At 36.3% G+C, this 18,234-nt stretch overlaps 1 protein-coding gene across 2 annotated transcripts in view; it reads left to right on the top strand.

The window, feature by feature from the left end:
- Positions 1-15,276, top strand: part of PDE3A (phosphodiesterase 3A) — a 342,518-nt gene extending 327,242 nt beyond the window's left edge. Inside the window, exons 15-16 of one of the 2 annotated variants that reach the window (XM_077170242.1) lie at positions 167-416; positions 7,180-15,276. In XM_077170242.1, coding sequence (XP_077026357.1) covers positions 167-416; positions 7,180-7,421 — 492 coding nt within the window. In that variant the 3' untranslated portion in view covers positions 7,422-15,276. The remainder of the gene's footprint in view (positions 1-166; positions 417-7,179) is intronic. The other variant, XM_077170243.1, reaches the window with a different exon arrangement.
- The last annotated feature ends 2,958 nt before the right edge of the window (positions 15,277-18,234 follow it).

Genomic DNA, 18,234 nt, shown 5'->3' on the forward strand with positions numbered 1-18,234 from the left:
AAATGGCAACAGTGTTTCAATAGGAATCTCAAGAAGGAGATAATATGGCACAGTTTGTCTGGGTTCATGCACCTTTTAGATGCCAGGTGAATATTGACTTGCATTTAAAGTTTTCTTTGTCCGTTTAACTTTGTAGTAATGAGTCACATTTGATTCCTATTTCTAGGGTGATGAAGAGGCCAGCCTTGGGCTACCAATAAGCCCTTTCATGGACCGTTCTGCTCCTCAATTGGCCAACCTTCAGGAATCCTTCATCTCTCACATTGTGGGTCCGTTGTGCAACTCCTATGACTCCGCAGGACTAATGCCAGGGAAATGGGTGGAAGACAGTGACGAATCAGGAGATACTGATGACCCAGAAGAGGAAGAAGAAGCACCAACTGAGGAGGAAACCTGTGAAAATAATGAATCTCCAAGTAAGTTATAAAACTTACTTCTAGTGTGTTTTTCCTAGGATTGTTTTCATACTTAGGATCAGATGAATGTTATGCTTCTCACTAATTACATATTTGAGTCCAAATGTTACATGCTAGATTTTCTTATGGATAGCCCCATTCTCCAATATCATAATAATAAAAATTAGACATTATGGAATCTATAGTAATACTATGTATCATACAAAGATATGTTGTTTGTCACAAATTAAAAAAGAGAAGAAGGAAAATATATTAATGATTTAGAGATGAAAGGAATTTCAGTTACCATACAGATTAACCATGTGCTTTTTATTGGCTTGGTTAGGGAAAGGTCATGTGAAGTGGTAAGAGATAATATTCATTCATTCAGTCACCACTTATTTATTGAGCACCTACTATATGCCGGGCATTCTCTCAGGTACTGGATTTAGAGCCATGAAGAAAAAAAAATGGGTGAAAAAAAATCCTTGCCCTCATACCTTATGCTCTAATGGGGGTAACAGACACTAAACAAGACAAATAAGTAAATCTGTAGTTTCTTAGGTACTTGTAAACATTAGTTTTTTGTTTTTGTTTTTGTTTTTTTTGCAAAAGGGATGGGGGATGTGAAATGTATCAGAGAAACATTGAAATTTTAGATTAGATTGTGAGGGAAGGTCTAATTAAGAAAGAGATGGTCTAAATAAGTTGTCTGTATATAAAGACCTATAAGAAGTGACAGAGTGTACCGTGGGGATGTCTTGGAAAAGAATATTCCAAGGAGAGGGGAAGCACAATGTGCAAAGGCCCTGACATAGGAGTTGGCTGGAAAAGCTGGAGTGGCACTGAGGAGCGTCAGTGGAAAACCGGAAAATGTAGGTTTGTGATGTAGAGGTCTGTAGGTCACTGTATGGACTTTGGCTTTACTCTGAGTAAGATGTAAAGCCATCAAAGGTTTTGAGCAGAAGCATTAGTTGACAACTTATGTTTTCTCTGGATTGCTTCACTGCTGTATGAGAATATTTTCAGAGTTGGGGTGTAGCAAGGGTATAAGCAGGTCAGTTAGGAGACTATTCAAATTATCCAGCTGAGAGATGATTGTGGCTTTGGATCAGGGCAATAGAAAAAAATGAGAAGTGGTCACATCTGGTAATTGGTTTGGGGTCCATCATATAATGGTTCTAATTGGTTTAACCTCATTGTTATTTGGCTATACACACAGATTATTTTTCTTCATGCCTTTAAGTATACTATCCTAGTTCTCCTGCCATGAAAAAAAGTGGTGAGTAATATTATAAAACTCATGACCTTTGCAGTAATATTGCACAAATACTGTTCCTGAGAAAATAGTTTGTGAATTCTGTCTTCCTTCACATGTGAAGAAAGTACAACCTTAATATTTTTCAAAGCCCTTGTGAAAAATATTACCAGTGAAAGAAGTTTTAATCAGTTTGTTCTTGTCTTATTAGAGCCAGGAAAATGCATGACATGTTCATTTTGGCCAGGCAAAGAGATTCTCCAACTTTGTATTGACTCATTTTGCCCTCATCTAAGTACCCTGTTGTATTTATAAGTCTAGAAAAAGAGGTCACTAGCAACTATAGACTTCTGAGATGGACTTTAGCAAATTTGGATTTAGGTCAGATTTTCTTCCCTATATAGATTGGGAAAAAAATATTATAAGTTGTTTTTTTATACTATCCCACTGTTAAAATGATTCTATTTTACTTCTCTGATACCTGTATAGAGACTTCTATTAGAAGTTGTGTGCTGGTCCTGGGATTTAGAACTAGGAGTGAAGACTTGAAATTCATAGATCATTCGTTCAGTTGTTCAGTTAATAAGCACAAATTAGCTTCCTCTTTTTACTTTGTTTTCATTTCAAAGAACCAGGTTGTTTGCTGCCTGACTAAGGACAAGATAAATTTTCCACTGAAGAGTATGGAAAAGTGGTGTGGCTTAGCTTCCAGAAGAAATTTTCTTCCCTTGGGCCCTAACAGATTGTTATTTGAACTTAAACACATTAAAAGCAAGACACTGGGAGGGCCATGGTGGCTCAGTGGCAGAGTTCTCGCCTGCCATGCCGGAGACCCAGGTTCGATTTCTGGGCCTGCCCATGCAAAAAAAAAAAAGCAAGGCACTGACTCCAGGCAAGAGGGATTGAAGGACTCAGGCAAAGATATTTAAGCCTTAACTTGTCAACGTATGTTTTTGCAGCAAATGCTACATCCATGTATTCTATTCCTTTCTTTTCTGGTAGGGTTGGGTTGCTGCATTGACTTCCAAATTCTGATGTGTTGTTACTCGCCTGACCCGCCTCTTCTTAACTAGTTAACTAAAGAAGTACTCCCTTCAATAATGTTGCCAAATGCCAACTGGCTACCTTCCATTGAAATTTCAGGCATCCCATCAACAATGACTGCATACCATAACTTTTGAAAAATTATCTTTGAAGTATTTCTTTACAAGCAAGAAAATGGTAAATGTAAGATGATATTAATATTTAGTAAAAATTGGCCATGTTAGAACTGAAGAGGAATCAGTGATAATCCACTTCAGCTGCCTCATTATGCAAAAGACTAAACTGAGGCTAAGAAAGTTAAATCACATCTCCAAAGTTGTAGAGCCAGAAATGGAACCCAGGTTTCCTAATTTTTAACTCCATTGCTTTTGGCACTTAGTAATTTTAATTATAGAATTTATTTGCCCAAGATAGTTACCCTGATTTAGCCTGATACTTAGATTTGAAAAAAAAAAACTAAATACACACTGATAACTTCTGAGATTTACAAAACTTGGAGGTATTTCAGGAAATGCAGGATAAAATTGTTTCAATATGGTATCCCAGGGAAAGAAGGCTTTTTTCCCCACCTCATAATTAAGTATGAAAGATTCCTACAGTGAACTTAGAGGTTTCTAATGAAGTACTAAGCTGCATTTAGACTTGGAGCAATGAAAGGCTCTTTGTTCTCATTTCGAAAAGTTCCAGTGCTGAACAATTTGGCTCCCAATGCAGACATGTTTTTGACCACCTGCAGACTCTAATCTACGCAAATTTATTTGGTACAAACTTTCTTCTACGTCAGTTCATTCAGAATAATTCCAGAGAGGTTTATTGCTAACGTTTAACAGCATTAATAAGAGAACAGCTGCTCTCAAGGGGGCTGCCTTGAAAGGAAAAGGAGAAAAATTTAGCTTTTGTCAGCTTCATCCCTATGAGTGTACCACTGTGAACATATATAACTTTCAGATGGAATAATCACCTTGAGCAGTCGAGGGTGTCCTATAAATGTAGCTCAAGCCTGTCCTTTAGCCAATGGCTATCTATAACCCTCTCAATTCAAAGGATTAGGTTAAAAAGTTAAATATTTCAAAATTTTTCTTCAAATTTTGAAGAAGCTGATTTGTACTAAGGGCAATAAAAATGAAGTAGAACAGACAAGTAGATGGCTTAGGTAGAAGAGTAATTTTTACACTTTGCTTTTAAAAATCTAATGTGTTGATACATTTTATTGGCTTTAATTGAAAGAATGCCTTAAAGCATTCTGCCTTTATTCTGCCTTAGGAAATTCATGTAAGAAGTCATACCCTGGGGCCCCATGCCCATCTGTTAGCACCTGCCCCTCACTCCACTGGAATGCTGCCAGCCCCTCCTGCACCCAGTGTAGTTAACACTCATCATTTATGTCTCAACTCAGCCCTTTGAAAAAACTTTATTCCCTCACAGACTGAGTCTTTTGTGTTGACGTGTTTGGTTGTGTATATCTGTCATAAAACAGCACATGTGTTTCAGTCTTTGTCATGTTCACTTTCTCTCGTATCAACTGTTAAGTACTTTAAGTCAACTCTGAGGCTTTGGTTTCCTTGGAACCCAGAAAAGTGCTTCTCAGTTAATAGTTGGTCAGTAGAAGTTTTGATTGATGGATCCATATGTTGCATAAAATAAATACAATAAAGATTTTTTTGTCTTGTTTCTAATTCTACTTGTGTCCATGGCCCACCCCACCCCCCAGCAGGAATCATTCAATTTAATAATCTTCATTGTGTGCCTGTATAGGTTCAGAAGTAAGTCAAGGTGATACAATGTCCTTTTTCCACACTGTTTTCAAAATTGATTGCATTGCCCTGTGAACTGCAAGAAGTTTCTGTAGTATATATATAGTAAAAGTGTTAAAAGAATCACTAGCAGTTACACAAATGTTTTGGCAGGTGATGCTGAGAGATGTACTTCCTTTGGCACTTCGCATTTTTTTTCCTATTGTCAGTTTTTTTTCTCTTCCTCCCAGAGTATGCATTGTAAACCGTGACTAGTTAGTTGAATAGACTAACTGCATCCTACTAACTACAAACATCCCCTCTGATCATTCTGATACTTATACTGTTAACTCTTTATCATAGTTTTAAGTAGATCATGATTTCCTGTAGACCACTTTTTCATATCATCATATTTACCATTTATCAACAGTGCACAATTTACATGGAACCGTAGTGCAAAAATTAGAGCGAGAATAACTCATTTAATAAGGCATTACTGTGAAAATCTGGGAGGCTTTGTGAATGCACATACAAAAAGGGAAAAGCTGTCCTTAGGGAAGTTCATATTCTATTGAGAAGATCTTAGCTAACATTATAAATTCTTGGACTAAAGTCTAAAATGGTCATTCAAAGGAAGGTGCTGAGAGTTACAACCTGGTTGCTTAGAAAAGAACAGATCCCTCTTATAAACTCAAGACCAGTTGTCTACTCTACCTCTCCAATGAATTACTCCCAGACACTGCAAGCTCAACATAACCACGTTCATACCCTTCAAATCTGTTCCTCATGAAGTATTCCCTTTCTCGGCACAACTTATTGGCATCTGCCCAACTGATCAAGCCAGGAAGCTCAGTTATCTTTCGTTCTTCTGTCTTTCCTTATTCCTTACTTCTAATCAGTCACCAAATTCTAAGATTGATTTTCCCTCACATACATATTTCACATTTATCTACATATCTTCATTTCCACCACCTCCATCCTAATCCAAGCCACCATCCTCATGAAATATCCTCCAAGTAGGTCATTTCCTTTTCTTTTTGCCACCTTTCACAGAGTTTGGATTATTCAGTTTAATTGTACCTACGTTCACTCTCTGTCTTCTATCTAGAGTAGAGACTCCATGTCTGTCTCGTCTATCAGTCACTCACCAGAATGCAGATAGCCCTTGGTACACATTGGGTGTTTAGGAAATACGTAAGAAATTGGAAGCCTAAATAGTGAATTATGACATCAATTCATATGTCTTCTTTTTTAAAAAAAAAAAAAACTATTTCTTCTGTTGAATTTAATTTTATTATACTTCCTGGATCCAGAGACGCAATGTTAAAATTGTCCTTATTACTTCCATATTGAAAACTTGAAATGATTTGGTGATAAAATGTAATGTGTTTATCAAGTACATATTTGCTTAACCTTGTCACGTATGAGGTCTGAACAAGTCTCCCTCAAGGAATTTATGGGCTAGTAGAGGAGCTAATGCCTAGCATACGTAAGAAGAAAATAGGTTCCTTAGAAGAGATACAATATTTAGAACATTATTTTGTTACATGCAACAAGACTCCAATCCAATGAGTATATAGAAAGGGAAAATTATTTGTTCATGTGAACTTAGGGTTAGCTAGTATCGGGGCTCCTTTGCTCCTGCTCTTTACCTTCCTGACAGCTTGTTCTTTCAGCCTTGCTTTCTTCAGGAGGCTGGCACTATAACCAGCTCTGAGTCATATCACTTCAGACATACAACCAGAGAGAAAGCATGTCCAGTCCCCCACACTCACCCTTTGTCATTGGGGAAAATTGCAGGCAAGGACTCTGGCCTGGCTTGGATCACATACCTGCCCATCAGCCAGTCATTGTGACAGTTTGTATTGTTGGGAGATGTGTGGGGAAGTGGAGTTCCAGGACTGACAGTCCTTTCTACAGTCGCATAATTCATAGGAGGAGAATTTTGCTGCCCCCCCCCCCGACAAATGTTTTGAGATGTGCAGTTACCAGAAGAAGAGAAAATGATAATGAGAAATAAATGGCAATTATATCTACTCTTAGGAGGAATATGTGGAGTAACATGAGAGTTTAGAATAGAGAGATTGTTGCTAAGAAGAGGAAGTAAGTAAAATCTGATGGGGTCTTGCACTTTCGATGGTGGGAAGAGAATTTCGGGGGAACAGTGCCAGCTTGAAAGTAGAAGAGTTCAGTGAATATATAGAAAACAGGACAGTTAAGTACAGCCAGACAGAAGGTTGCAGAAAGGCAGACACTGCAGAAGGATATTTGTGGCAGTCTGTGGGAGAACCTTGAATGGAGTGTGAATTAGTTTCATGGTCCCCATAAATCAGAAAAGTAATATCATAACCATCTTGTAAGAAAATCAATCTTGTCGACTTCTGTGACTTGAATTGGTTGGCAAAGTGAAGGGGAAGGCATTAACAAGAAGCTATCCCAGTAGACTAGGTGAAAAGTCTTGATTTTCTGAATGGGGTAGGATTAAGGCCACGATACCAGCGGATCATTAGTTCAGACATCACCAAGTGTCGAATGCAATTCACCATTAATCCTCACCAATGCATGATGCGTTCTCACTCTCTTCCTCTTGTTTCCTCACTCTTGAAAAGTACGTTCTTAGGAAACGCAAATCAGGTGATGACTATATATATATATCCATTTGGTACTTAACAACTGTTAGTGATCTGAAAGGAAGTAATTTTCATGTGCTCAGCACAAAATAAAGAAGTGTAATTTGGTGTTTTCTCAGGAAAGAAAGCTTTCAGAAGGAGGAAAATCTACTGCCAAATAACTCAGCACCTCTTGCAGAACCACAAGATGTGGAAGAAGGTCATTGAAGATGAGCAGCGGTCGGTGGGAATGGAGAAGAAATGCCTGGACCCGCCCCCTCCGCAGCACTCATCAGAGCAGATCCAGGCCATCAGGGAAGAAGATGAAGAGAAAGGAAAGCCAAGAGGAGAGGAGATCCCAACTCCAGAGCCAAACCAGTGACAACGGACGGGACAACCTGTGCTTCCAAACAGATGGACTTGTCACAGATGCTTTTCAAGTCAGCACAACCCTTAGACACAACACTGTAGAAATAGGAGAAGATGGGCAAATGGCTATGGGATTTTGGGATTCTTCACATTTTCTGTGTTCAGTTTTTACAGTGAGGTACATTGTTAAAACCCTTGTTTGAAGAAGCTTTCACACTGCAACACCAGCTTTGAGGGCTTTTTTTTTTTTGAGGAGGAGGAGGAGGAAAAATATATATGTGTGTTTATATAAGCTCACACATGTGAACATATTCACACACATGCACGCACACATGCACACATGTATATACATTTATGCACCGAAAGCCAGGCTTACTGGTTCCACAATTTAGTAACGTTCATATTAAGATACATAGTGGTCACCGTGATATAATTAATCATAAAGGAAAACAAATTACAATGGAAATGGTGCGGCTTAGCAAAGAAAAGGTGCAGCAAATGTAGGTTACCAATTAAGCAGCTTTTGCTCTTAATACTGTGGGATAAATTTCAAAAACATTATTTGGATTCTGATCCATCCTGCCAACATCATGTGTGTGTTTGTGTGTGTCTGTGTGTGTGTTTAAGTAGGGATTGAAAGGGTGCTTATGTGTGTGTGGGTGTGTATGTAAAAGGAGACTTTTGTAGTTTTAGTAGTTCATAGGATAGCTGTAGCACATGACTCAGTACATGTGAACAAACAGAAAGAAGTTCCTTTGGGGGTGCCTTTGAGAGGCAGCCATTCCAAACGCCCTCCTCCATTTAGCTGCAATAAAGATCCCTTTGCAGAAGGAATGCATTCACCAGCAGGATGAGAGGGCCATGTGATTGGTACTACTGCTGTGCACCACTTGGAGGCACTCTATGACCAGCCTCAAACTTGGAGGCCTGAGCCATTGTCCAATCTACTCACTCAATGAACGTACAGGAGCTGTGTGTCTAAAAGTACCTGTGTCACTCACCCAAATCCAATCACCATTTAAAGGGATGGTGTTCTTTATATATAACCACCTAAGAGAGATCTGGGGCTGAGTCCTTTAATCGACTTAGAATTCTAAAAGGTTGCTAGAGAAGGCCTTGGAGATTTAACAGCGATTTCCTGTCTTCTTAATTTGCTGCAAAATGTATGAGAGAAAAAGAAAAAAAAGAAGAAAGGCAAACAGAAACCCGTATGGGGTATTTAGCTAGAGATAAAAGAAAAAATTCAACCTAGTGTTCTGGTGGTATTAACCCAGTGAAAGCCTGATTTCATTGAAGTTTGGCTTTTTTGGGGGGAGTGGGACATGAAGGTCCCACCAACAACCCCTCTTGTGGTATTCCACATGCTGCATGATGGCATAGCTTCTGTCTGCATTCTGGCCCACAGTTGTGCTTCTTTTGGCAGGGAGGATTATAGAAGGATTGTTATTTAGGGATTGGGCCTATCATTGAAAGTCTTTTTCTTTTTTTTTCTTGTTTATTTGTTTATCTACACGTGTTTATGCTGTGAGCCAAACCTCTATTTAAAAAGCTGATATTCACTTTCAATATTTTATTTCATAGTATTATATTTTTCATGACTAGCTATCTTGTAAATATAAAGATTTTTTTTTTTTTTTGGTTCCTGTAGATAATAAACTCTTTTAAAAAAAAGGGGGGGAAGGGAAACATTTTTATAAAGCTATATTTTAATCACCATTTTTATACATTGTAGCCATCTCCAAGCCCAGTAAGACAGTGATGATTCATTTGCATAGAGGTCTATGGGCAGCCACTTATCTACCTATTCTAATTTAACTGATAATCTGATATAATTATTTTATGACAATTAAAATGAGGGTGGGGCAAAGAATGATTTTTCACTAGTAACTTTTGCTATCTGAAAGATTTTGGTGTCCATGTCTCTCAGATGAAAGAATTTCTTATCCAATATAGAATTTTTATAACTAACATCCATCTACTCCCAGCACTTTTTGATTATAATTTTTGCTGCAGTACTTTGTATACCTGCTTATCATAAAAGCAATCTTAGCTTCTAAGTAAACTTTGATTCTGATTGCTACTTTTTATTTCCTCTAAAGTTATGGAAAGGAACATTTATATTAAAAATGCCTTTGCTTTTCATAAATGAATATTGTATTTTTCCCTTCCAAAGCAATAGTTTTATAGTAATCCATGGTATTTTCCAAATAAGAAAAATATAATACAAATCAAAAATAAATATGGTTTCAAGCCACATTTTCCAGTAAGTGTGGAACATGTGAAAAGAATCATACACAGATTTCTACCTGAATAATTAGAATACATTTCAGTATTTTTCTGGATTAACACCAGGTCTTCATTACTTAGGATGTATTGAGTTGTTTTTTATTTTCTTAGTAATGCTTGTGTTCTCTATACTTGCAAAAATTACCTAGTCAAATACATTTTCCTGATGAATTTAACTATTCTCCTTCTTTTGCACATAATAATAATGTTAAAACCCAGCATATATACTTACATACCCCTTGTATCTAATTACTTAACAAAATTAATCTTTTCCCCTTCTCCAACTGTCCTTCATTTCTAAAATAAATATAAGTCAGAGAAAATTCTCTAGGTTTGGAGCAAGTTGGATGTCAGGAGACAAAAATATACCAAACAGTTATGAGTTCACAATCTTATATTAGCCATTTCTTCAAAGCTTCATGACCTCTAATTGGAGACAGCCCACTGCCCCAATGGAAGTCAGCAAACTGCCTGGTTTTTGTTTGGTTTGTTTGATTTTGTTTTAAGGTACATCTAATAATAGGACTAACAGTGGCCAAAGCAAGTAGAACCTCTTAGTCCCAAAATTGTGTTCATCAATCTAGGCATATTGTTCATTTTTCTCCAAAAATAAATTGCTAGTATATTATAGCTAAATGTCAACTGAAAGAAAAAAAGGGTGAGGATTTATCATGTGTGTGACTTCCATCCCAAAGAATGCCTAGAGACATAAAAGGTTTCCTTATTCTAGTGATGGTCGCTTCCTCCTTGGTGACAGCAATATTACTGTTCACTTCCAACTCCAGAGCTTGCTCTTTATGGTGCCAGTGCATTTACTGAAATTTACTACATTTCTAGATGAGCCTGTTTGTAGGTGCTGCTAGGTAAACGCTGGTCTTTCCAATGAAGGCATTTCTAGTCCATTTAGGGAAAGGGATAGTTGTATATGCAACCACAAAGTGGTAGAAAAAGTTGAAACTGGTTACCATGTTGTCAGTTGGACACACTGTTAGGTCACTGATGTCATAGAATCCCTTTCCAGTTATCTATCCAAGCCAACCATTAGAATATTGTCTCTTTGGTGAAAATACCACTTTTGCTGTTTTTTCTTAAATTACAAAATCCTTTTTTGTGGGTGTCATGTATGTAAGATCTGGTTTTGTCCCTGGTAGAAGATGAAGACGGTAGCATTTATGTCCCTCTTCATCTGACAAGTGAAGGAGTTCCTTTGTATTATGTTTCAGAAACTATCACTTTTCTAAGAATGGAATATCTAATTCTGTCTGTTCCAATATGACTGAATTTCAAAGCACATTCTAACCTTGCAATCACAGTAAAACTAAAGAAAGGGATTGTATGTCATGCAGAATGTTCATCAGAATAGATGTATGTACACTGTTTTACGATTTCCTTTATTCCCTACCTCTCTTTCCCAGAAAACTTTCTTTAAAGGTAAAATCTGTGCAAAAGGCATGAGACTCAGGCCTATTCTCTGTTTAAATGATGGAAATATATAAATTATTTTCTAAGTAATCAAGATATGCAAACTATCATTATATAAATAAACTCTAAAGTTTGAAATGACAACTTTACAAAAGTGACCGATTTGTGGGATGAACTAATGCAGAGGTGACTAATCAAAAAATCACTTATATTCAACTTTGGGAGGTATTTTTGGTGCTTCTAAGTAAGTATGGGGATCTACATTGTCCTCATCATTTACAATATTGCTAAAATAATAATGAAAATCACAACAAGGGTCATAATGTCCTTCTCTTCCATCCTAACCCTGATTCCTGATTTTTATACAATTTTGGAAATAGACTGCATTTTCAAACTGGCAAAAGTTTCCAGTAAAATAGAGTTCCATGAAGTTTGATAGTCTAGGGTAAATCAAGATTCTCTTTATTCTGGGGATTATCAGCTAATGTGTTGAAAAAAAAATTCACATGCAGATAGCCCAGCTTCAGATGATTGAGAGCTAAATCTCTATAGGCTCTGAAATTAAAGTGAATTTCTTTCATGTAACCTTCTCTCTTAACAAGGAACGAGAAATTTTATGACCATTGTAGGCCATGAGTTTCTCTCATGATTTCCCCATGAATTAATTTGCTGATGTCAACCATTTTTGTGATCCATTCAACCAAATTCAACTTAAAGATTAGGACACCAATCAGTCTTTTTAGATGAGTATTCTGAAGTTAAACAGTTCTTAGAATTTCTAATCGGAAGGAAATGTAGCAGCCATCTGTTTGTTCCTCTATAAAATATTCAAATACTTATTAGAAATTCAGTTGGGTTGGATTAAACTCCAAGCAATAGGGTGATTGAGTAAATTACAAATTATGACTGATAGAACTTAAATGAGGTTTGCATAAGTATTTGTTACACACTAATGATCCATGGCCAGAGAAGGAGAATATACTTTTCAGTCTGTATTATACACCATAGGTATTAGACCATTTGTGCTATACCCAAACACATTTCATTTGCTAAAATAATGTTGCTTCCACCTTACCTGAAATGACCTTTATGTTCACATTATCAGATCCCTCTGGCAGCAGGTTAACAATGGTGACAAGAAATAAATCTACTGCTTAGGATGCTATCAGTCCTAATCTACTGATTCAAAAATACAGAGCCCATATAAGTTATTTAAGTTCAGGTGAGACCATAAGGAATATGGAACGGTGCATACATGAAAAACAAAATTTTCATTTTTAAGTATGCTTAACCTCTTACAAGAAACTAAATCCCTTATTGAAAGACAAACCAACAAAAAAGCTAATTCTGCTCCACGTCATGCTTTTAAAACTCATTCCCTAAACAGCATTGGTACTCATGGATTACCATTTCCCTGAAGAGATGTGGGACAGAAAAGAAAGCCAAGCCTTCATCATACAAATAATCCAATCAAATAGAAATTTCTTCAAAGACACTATTAAATAGTATCTAATTATTAAATCATCATATATAAGTAGTATTGAGAATATTTAAATATGATTTCTTTTCTTGAGCCCAAATTGTTTCTAAAATGTTTATTTTTCAATTAAAATGAAGCCCATGAAATTACATTCCATGTACTGAAATGGTAAATATTTTTAAACAATAAAAAAACTAGTATTAAGTAACAGAAAACTGGGAAGAATACTTAAGGATTTTCTAACATCCTTCATGTCTCGGGGGATATTTTATGAAGGATGCAGTAAGCACGTGAGATAGATTAAAAATAAATTTAGTCCTAGTAATTTAACTATGAGTGTTAAAGATTCCTGAGTTCTTCTGAGTTATGCCAAGAAAAAAGGAATTTATTACCCGGCAATTTATCATAGTTAAGGTTGTCATGAAGAGATGGTCTATTAGGATACTTTTCTTTTAATAAATTCAAACACAATTAAAAACCCAAATACTTATCTTCACTACTAAGAAAAATTAAATCTTATTAATTTTGCTATTTACAAATGAAGCACTCACTGACAAGTCAATAAACCATCACGACATTCATTGACCAACCCTAATGGAAGAGTTGGTTAGAATTTGAAATTCAGAAGTGAGAAAGTAAAATATATATATTTTTTACATCTCTAATGCTTTCACCAAATTTTCAGTGTCATTGATAGTACCTGTTTCCAATGAAACCGAAACTACAGCAAGGAGTCCCTTTATTCTTTCTTTTTACAAAACAAAACAAAAGCAAAATCTAACTCAAAAGGAGAAAAGTATGGTCCTCTTCAATTTAAATTCTCTAACTCAAAATTGTAAAGGGAATATTCTCCCCTGCCGTAATGAGCAAGGTTGCCTTTTACCTCAAGTTCTAGTTTACCCAGTTTCATTGTGAAGCCCAAAAGCAGGGCTGTGGATGGGGAGTGAACAATGCACAAAACTTGAATGGCCATCCCAGAACACTCTTCCATCTTTGTGACAAACCAATTTAGTTATTAGTTACCCTGGAGTAAAGTGATTTAGTGGACCCTTCTTTCAACACTGTTGTCTTTTTTTTTTGCTACAATGAGCACTTCTACACGTTTCTGAATGTGAATTAGCCCATAGAGCTTGGATACTGCTGCTTGAATCACTTTTGAAGGGAAGGATTCTTTTTCATGCTAGTAATTTTGCTCCCTATATAATATCAAAGTACTCAGATGTTTAATGTGAATTTTAAAGTAATTGTTTAAAAATGTTCTTTTTATGCATATAACTTGTTGGTTGGTCGAATGTTCTCATCACCTTTTAAAAATTCCTCAATGATTATTTTTATCAATCAAAATCACATATGCATATTTTGTTTTAGCTATCTATAAATATAATTCAGTACTACAACATTGCTATCTTAAAAAAAAAACACTAACATTTCTATTATATATCTCTATAGCACCTGTTAGTGTGGTTTTATTGGCTTAACTTTTAGTGTGTACTTGTTCATTAGTTGAAAAATTCACTAAGATTTTTAACTCTGTGTCAAGTACTTGCATGGGATTTTTACTATATTATGTTTGCTCAACTAATGTTTTGAGTATTTTTTCCATTTATGAGTATCTGTGTATTTCTTAATATATTCTCATAGAAGAATGCATACCAATTTTGTTTCAACAAGAACAATTTGTTAGTTGACAAGCACTGGAAATAAATATCACTGAATTCACCCCTCCCCCCAATATTTTGTCCTAGAAATTTTTATCATGCAAATCACAAAATGAAAATTGGTGCTTTTATAAATATTATGGAGCTCTCAGTGCAAAATAATAAAGACAATCGTCTCCATGTTTTTTATAATGATATCAGACATGCAGCTGAAAGAACTTTAGTCAGAATCTAGAGTAATTCGGGGGGGGTTGGTTTGGTCAATTTGATTTTGTTTTTGGTTTTAAAATATGTTCTGATTCCCAGTGGAACAGTAGGTCTGTTTTTACCTCTTCCTGATGACAAGTTGTCATTGGAAAGCTCTAATTAACATGCCCCAGATATTTGACATTATAGGACATCTGGAAACCAGAGAGTGTTGGATGAACTTTATCTCGTGTTCCTACAAAGCAATACTTTCAAATAACTGCCAACTAAAGTGACAGTACAATCCTAGATACATTTATTGAAAACTTTATCCAACTTTTAGAAAAACTACAAGTAAGGCATTGAAATACAAGTGGTCATTTTGCCACTGCTATAAATCTTGTGCTCTCAGCTGCATATTATACTTAATATCTGTAGAAATACTTAGTATCATTCATCATAAGTAATGTTTAAGTGACCTAGTTAATAGCTGATAAATATTTTGTAAAAAGTACTATCTGTACAGAAAAAAAAGATAAATTGTATTTATTTTTATTATTTTTTAGTTTAGATACTATAATGATACTCCCTTTTTGCCAGAATTACTGGAAGTGCCTCTTGGTTATATATATTACAGTAAATATACATTCAAAATTGTTAGAACTGTGTATCATAGATGATCAATGTGTATGTTGCAATGTGAAGATAATGTACAATACAAATATAATTCTGTGGTATCATGTTTCATGTAGTTATTTGTGCAACCTAAGTCCTCCACTCTTCTGAAAGCATCCTTTCCTCTCACACTCAAATATAGTTCTTGGTGCCCTACCCCACTTTCTACTGTAAGACATCCATTGGCATTCTTGTGCAATCACAAGAATGATTTCCATGGACCATTGAGGGGGTGGGGGGTGGGGGGGCAGTATTATAGTCTCATAGTCACATCCTCTTCCCTATCACAGATGAATTGTTCTCATCATCTGTCCTTTCTCCAACCAAACAGCACCACAACTAAGGTCCCCAGAACTCTGGCACTCAGCTTCAGGGTCCTATAAAATGTACAGTGCTGGGAGTTACTACACAGTGCTGCAATATGTCCTATAAAGCTAGTCTTTGGGTACCCAACACGTGGAGTCATTTGTTTGTATGAAGTCAATGGTATTATTTTTATTCTCCATGTTTGAGAAACTTCAGAGGAGTATGAATGAATGCACTTAAAGGACTAAATTAACTCAAATGTCCTCAGAAACAAACAAAAATAAAATGTGATTTCTACTGTAAGTTCCCAAGGAATTAAAAATGTAATCTACATATATTGATTTCCCTATTAACTATGAGAAAAAATTCCAACTGACAAGTCTGAATTATTGAAAGCTCCCTTTAGTCTGGCCCCAAACTATTTCCCCTCCCCCAAAGAAACTAACCTTTCTATTAGTTATATTTCTATGTCTTTGGCAAATTATATCAGTGGAGTATTTATACGCAGTATGTGTACACACCCTCCCTGCCTGTCTGATACACACACATACACACATGCTCTTCCAGGTATTCCCAACTCAATCAAGCAAGATTGGCTGTATTTTTTTTATCTGCTTGAGTTGTGATCTCAGTCCCTCTCCTGGGGCTTTCCTCTTACTGGTTCTCATCTCAGGGGAGACAGTAATCAGGCAACCAGTCTGAAAGGTCAGGTCAATTTGTGTGGTAAGGATGCACTGGTGAAGACAGTTAAGTTCCATGGAGTCTGCTAACCAGGCTGAACATAAAGAGGCCATGAAGGCATTCTATTCTTTCCATAATAGAAATCCTCAGATATAAGCTCAGCAGGACCTTTGTCATCCTAACCCATACTTTGTCCAGCCCTTCAGACCACCCCTATACTCTGTGTACCTCATACAGAGCTTGGGGTAGGTACCAGACCCTGACAATGAAAAGAAAAATTAATAAAATCAGTTCTTAAATAATTATTATAAAACTGTCTGATTGCTACAACACAATTAAGAAAGTCTTGCTTATTTTACAGTGCTAGAGCTACTTTGTGTCCTGAGTGTTCTTTCTGACATCACTTCTGAAGTAAGAAAGGAATCCCAGGCTCTCCTCTGCAGCTATCTGTCAGATTTGAAGTTGTTTTTGGCCCCCATGCTCTCTGGGATTCTCTGAGCTACTGGGCCTAGACAGAGCTGGATATGGTAGGAGCGGGCATGGGGTCTGACTGGGAGAGCCTATTGCTTCACGCTTTGTAGTTAGCTCAGAGAGGTGGAACTACTCCTTGGTGTCTTGTCAATTTGAATGGCTTTTCCCTAGCAGAAGTTAAGAGGGAAACTCATTGAATGCCTGTGGCTATCTTCAGGGACTCTGAAGTAGACAATGATAATGTGTAAGTTTTACTATTTCTGTCATAGCAAAATACAAAGCTTGGTGACTTAAGACAAGGTAGGTAGGTCAGAAGTCCAGACAGTCTTGGCTGGATTCTCTGATTTGGGTTTCAAAAGACTGAAATCCTGGTGTCCACTGGCCTGGACTTTTCTGTCATGTAATTAAACATATTTACGGTATCTGGGGATTGGGAGCTGAACATCTTTGGGGGCTATTAGTTTGTCTTCCACAAAGGAAGAAAAGGAGGGAGGAACAGATTGAAGATGATGAAGGCAGATGAGCTACACAGCTATTCCACATAAGAGAAGCTTATGCCTCTAGTGAATTTGGTGGTTTGATGGAAAAGTCAACAATAGCCACAGATAAAGCAGGAAAGGCCCAGTCTTAAGAATGAGGAAAGGCTTATTAAAAATTGATTTAAAGTGTCAGTTATAACCCCTGTGAGAGTGGGGTGTGGTCTGATATAGCATGTATGTTCTTAATCATCTACCAATATGTGTTATTTCTCCTAAAAGAATAGACAAGTATCCGAATTAAGGGGTGGGCATGAGAATTGTTACTATCAGTATTATATCTAATAACCAAGTTATTTTGCTTCCTGTCTGAAATGTTTGGTTCTGCTTGTTTAGAGGGATTTGTTTCCAAGGGAGAGGTACTTTCACCAGAGAACAGGATTGTTCCATTACACTAATGTAGGATAGATTGACAATTTTATCTCTATGTCACAGAATCATTAGGATAGGGAGTGATTGATACCAATTTATCAAGCTGATATATGATTTCTGCTACAAAATAGAGGCAGAAATTTAAAAATTTATATTTCTATATTCAAATATATTTGGAATATATTTCTATATTCCAAAGAAAAATAGCATTTGGAACTCAGGATTTTCTGTGGAACCTCTTAGTACTTCCATGTGGAGTGTTAAATGTAGTGGGAAACTAGAACAACACAACGAAGGCAAGATCACTTAGGACACTTGGACTTTCAGGAATAAAGTTCAGGGTAATCCCATCAGTTAAAAAATAATAATAACCTCGGTCAGCTGAAGTGTTGGCTGAACGCAAAGAAAACATAGAATGAATAGTGGAAATAAAAAGTTTTACAACCTCTTGGTCAATTATAAAAATTAAGATTGCAACAACAATGCACATTTTCTCCTTGCTGCTATTATACATAATTGTTTATCTAATACCCAATTATTTTTCTTTTTTCCTTCTCCCTTTTCTATAGTATTTAATATAAGAAAGTTAGTGTTTATTTTTAACTTTTCAATTTAGTTTTCATGTTCCTTTTTTTTTTCTTTTATAATTCCCTGCTACTGTTTTAAATAAGGAGATTTGGTGGATGTTAACTTTCCAATTTAGTTTAGGTTCTGGATTTTGCAGGTGGAAATGTCACCAACTAAAAGAGTGGT

This window comes from Tamandua tetradactyla, chromosome 7, assembly GCF_023851605.1.
Source record: "Tamandua tetradactyla isolate mTamTet1 chromosome 7, mTamTet1.pri, whole genome shotgun sequence".
Lineage (NCBI taxonomy): Eukaryota > Metazoa > Chordata > Mammalia > Pilosa > Myrmecophagidae > Tamandua > Tamandua tetradactyla.